Here is a 3,027-nt window from a genome sequence, read left to right as displayed (position 1 = left end):
ACCTGGGCTCGGGCCAGGCCGCTCCTTCTTTGGTCAGCGCAGGGGACCCGGGCGGGGACCCAGGCCGCGAGCCGGCTGGGGGAGGGGGCTCCAGTGCCCAACACCCAAATATGGCTCGAGAAGGGGAGCGACATTCCTCCGGGGCGACGCGGGGGGGAGTGCCCGTGGGCTATATAAAACCTGAGCGCGGGGACCAGCGGCCACCGCAGCGGACAGCGCCGAGAGAAGCCTCGCTTCCCTCCCGCGGCGACCAGGGCCCGAGCCGGAAAGCAGCAGGTGTAGCCACCCGCCCAGGTAGGGCGGGAGTGGGGGAGGGGCCGGGGACAGGAGAACACTAGGACAGGGGACAAGGTAACAGGGCACCACCCGGAGGAGCCCGGAGAACTCCGGGGTCAGGCCCAACCGACGCTCCTGATCAGCCCGAAGGCTTGCTTTCTGCCGCCCTGCGTCTTGGTTCTCAAAGCCACACGCGCTTTATAGAGGAGACAGGAGACCTTCAGCTTTGGGGAACATCTCCAAATCTATCCCAGCCCCTTTGGGCTCCTCTACCTGGCATTTCTCATGTGCCAGGTGGATTAAAGGTTTTGCTTTATTCGTCCCGAGGGCAATGCCTTCCCGAGGAAGGCCAGAGCCGAAGAACAGCAAGGACCACAATTCTCCGGGTGAAAGGGTGCCTCTGTTCTGAGGCTGGAGTGTCGCGGAGTCCGGAATGGGCCACTGCTCCCTGGACGGAGCACCAAAGCCCTGCCCACGGGCATCTCCTTCGGCCCTCACGCCCGCCAGAGAGCAGGCATCGCCGGCCTTAACCACCTAGACAAGGCTGCCGAGGCGCCAGCGCCCGGCTCCTGCATCAGGTAGCCTGCAGCGCAGGCAGAGACGTCCCGGCGGACCCTGCGCCCAGGTCACGGGGTGGAGAAGTTCTCTGACAACACTGTGCCGCTCTCCCCGGCGCAGCGCGGCCCTGAGCCCGGGGAGCGCAGCCCGGCAGGGTCCCCTTGGCCGCTCCCCTGGCCGGAGGCGCGTGGCTCGTCGGTCCCCGAAAGGAGGGCCCTCGGGCCGTCGGGGACTCCTGCGCCGTCGCGTCATGCGTCTCCACGGCCTTTCTATCCTTTACAGAAACCAGAAACCATGTGTGACGAAGACGAGACCACCGCCCTCGTGTGCGACAATGGCTCCGGCCTGGTGAAAGCCGGCTTCGCCGGCGACGACGCCCCTAGGGCCGTGTTCCCTTCCATCGTGGGCCGCCCTCGCCACCAGGTCAGGCTGCCCGTCCGAGGAGGGTACCGGGCGGGGTCGCCGCGCAGGCCAGCCGCGGTCACAGGACCCGCGGTAATGTGGGCGTGGTGTCTCCGCTCCGCAGGGCGTCATGGTCGGTATGGGCCAGAAAGATTCCTACGTGGGCGACGAGGCGCAGAGCAAGAGAGGTATCCTGACCCTGAAGTACCCCATTGAGCACGGCATCATCACCAACTGGGACGACATGGAGAAGATCTGGCACCACACCTTCTACAACGAGCTCCGCGTGGCCCCCGAGGAGCACCCCACCCTGCTCACCGAGGCCCCCCTCAACCCCAAGGCCAACCGCGAGAAGATGACCCAGATCATGTTTGAGACCTTCAACGTGCCTGCCATGTACGTGGCCATCCAGGCCGTGCTGTCCCTCTACGCCTCCGGCCGTACCACCGGTGAGTGCGCGCCTGGCCGCCCCGCCCCCACGCTCCCGCCTGCCCTCTGCGCCCGTCCTCGGGGGCGCGCGCTCACCGCTGTCCTGTGCCCGCGGGGTCTCTCGCGCAGGCATCGTGCTCGACTCCGGCGACGGCGTCACCCACAACGTGCCCATCTATGAGGGCTACGCCCTGCCGCACGCCATCATGCGTCTGGACCTGGCCGGCCGCGACCTCACCGACTACCTGATGAAGATCCTCACTGAGCGTGGCTACTCCTTCGTGACCACAGGTGCGCGGCGCTCCGGGCTCCCCGGGCGGGCGGGGTGGCGCGCGGGCCCCGGGGCCCCGTGCTGAGGGCACCTCTCCTGCCCCTGTCCCCCGCAGCTGAGCGCGAGATCGTGCGCGACATCAAAGAGAAGCTGTGCTACGTGGCCCTGGACTTCGAGAACGAGATGGCGACGGCCGCCTCCTCCTCCTCCCTGGAGAAGAGCTACGAGCTGCCCGACGGACAGGTCATCACCATCGGTAACGAGCGCTTCCGCTGCCCGGAGACGCTCTTCCAGCCCTCCTTCATCGGTGAGTCCCGCTCGCCGGCCTCCCCGGGAGCGCGGGGGCCCGCCCGGTCCCCGGCTCGCACCCGCCGGCTCACTCGCCTCCCTGCGGCCCCCCAGGCATGGAGTCGGCGGGCATCCATGAGACCACCTACAACAGCATCATGAAGTGCGACATCGACATCAGGAAGGACCTGTACGCCAACAACGTCATGTCGGGGGGCACCACCATGTACCCGGGTATCGCTGACCGCATGCAGAAGGAGATCACGGCGCTGGCCCCCAGCACCATGAAGATCAAGGTTGGCGGCGGCCCGCGCCCCCTGCCTGCGGGTGGGCCACGGGGTGCGGCCCTCGCCGGCCTGACTTGCTCACTGTCTTCCAGATCATCGCCCCGCCTGAGCGCAAGTACTCGGTGTGGATCGGCGGCTCCATCCTGGCCTCGCTGTCCACCTTCCAGCAGATGTGGATCACCAAGCAGGAGTACGACGAGGCTGGCCCCTCCATCGTCCACCGCAAATGCTTCTAGACCCCATTCCACCAACAGCGCGCGAATTCTCCTCAGGACGACAAATCTGCTAAGGTTGCAGGTGGCTGACCTCGAGCCACCGCGCAGCGACTCTGTCTCTAACACCTTTTGAGCTGCTGCCGCCGCAACCCGACACAATGTTTATAACGTGTACATACATTAACTTATTTACCTCATTTTGTTATTTTTAAAACAAAGCCCTGTGGAAGGAAATGGAAACCTTGAAGCATTAAACTCAGCCATTCTGTCTGTTGCGTAAAGTTGTTGGTTGTGTTTATTT

The 3,027-nt window shown here is 65.3% G+C and overlaps 1 protein-coding gene across 1 annotated transcript; it reads left to right on the top strand.

Annotated features, from left to right (window-relative positions):
• Nucleotides 1-215: 215 nt before the first annotated feature.
• Nucleotides 216-2,981, top strand: ACTA1 (actin alpha 1, skeletal muscle). Its single transcript, XM_077751646.1, has 7 exons — nucleotides 216-294; nucleotides 1,117-1,257; nucleotides 1,361-1,685; nucleotides 1,795-1,956; nucleotides 2,052-2,243; nucleotides 2,339-2,520; nucleotides 2,604-2,981. The coding sequence occupies exons 2-7, from the start codon at nucleotides 1,129-1,131 to the stop codon at nucleotides 2,745-2,747; spliced, it is 1,134 nt and encodes a 377-aa protein (XP_077607772.1). The 5' UTR covers nucleotides 216-294; nucleotides 1,117-1,128; the 3' UTR covers nucleotides 2,748-2,981.
• Nucleotides 2,982-3,027: the final 46 nt, after the last annotated feature.

Source organism: Crocuta crocuta, unplaced genomic scaffold, assembly GCF_008692635.1.
Source record: "Crocuta crocuta isolate KB4526 unplaced genomic scaffold, BGI_CrCroc_1.0 scaffold59, whole genome shotgun sequence".
NCBI classification, from domain to species: Eukaryota; Metazoa; Chordata; class Mammalia; order Carnivora; family Hyaenidae; genus Crocuta; species Crocuta crocuta.
This window is presented reverse-complemented; position numbering and strand designations above follow the sequence as displayed.

Excerpts from the sequence above, each read along its gene's own strand:
- ACTA1 (XM_077751646.1), top strand. The coding sequence starts at position 1,129 with ATGTGTGACGAAGACGAGACCACCGCCCTCGTGTGCGACAATGGCTCC. Across the intron at positions 1,258-1,360 it reads TGGGCCGCCCTCGCCACCAG|GGCGTCATGGTCGGTATGGG; the intron begins GTCAGGCTGCCC and ends TCCGCTCCGCAG. Across the intron at positions 2,521-2,603 it reads CCAGCACCATGAAGATCAAG|ATCATCGCCCCGCCTGAGCG; the intron begins GTTGGCGGCGGC and ends ACTGTCTTCCAG.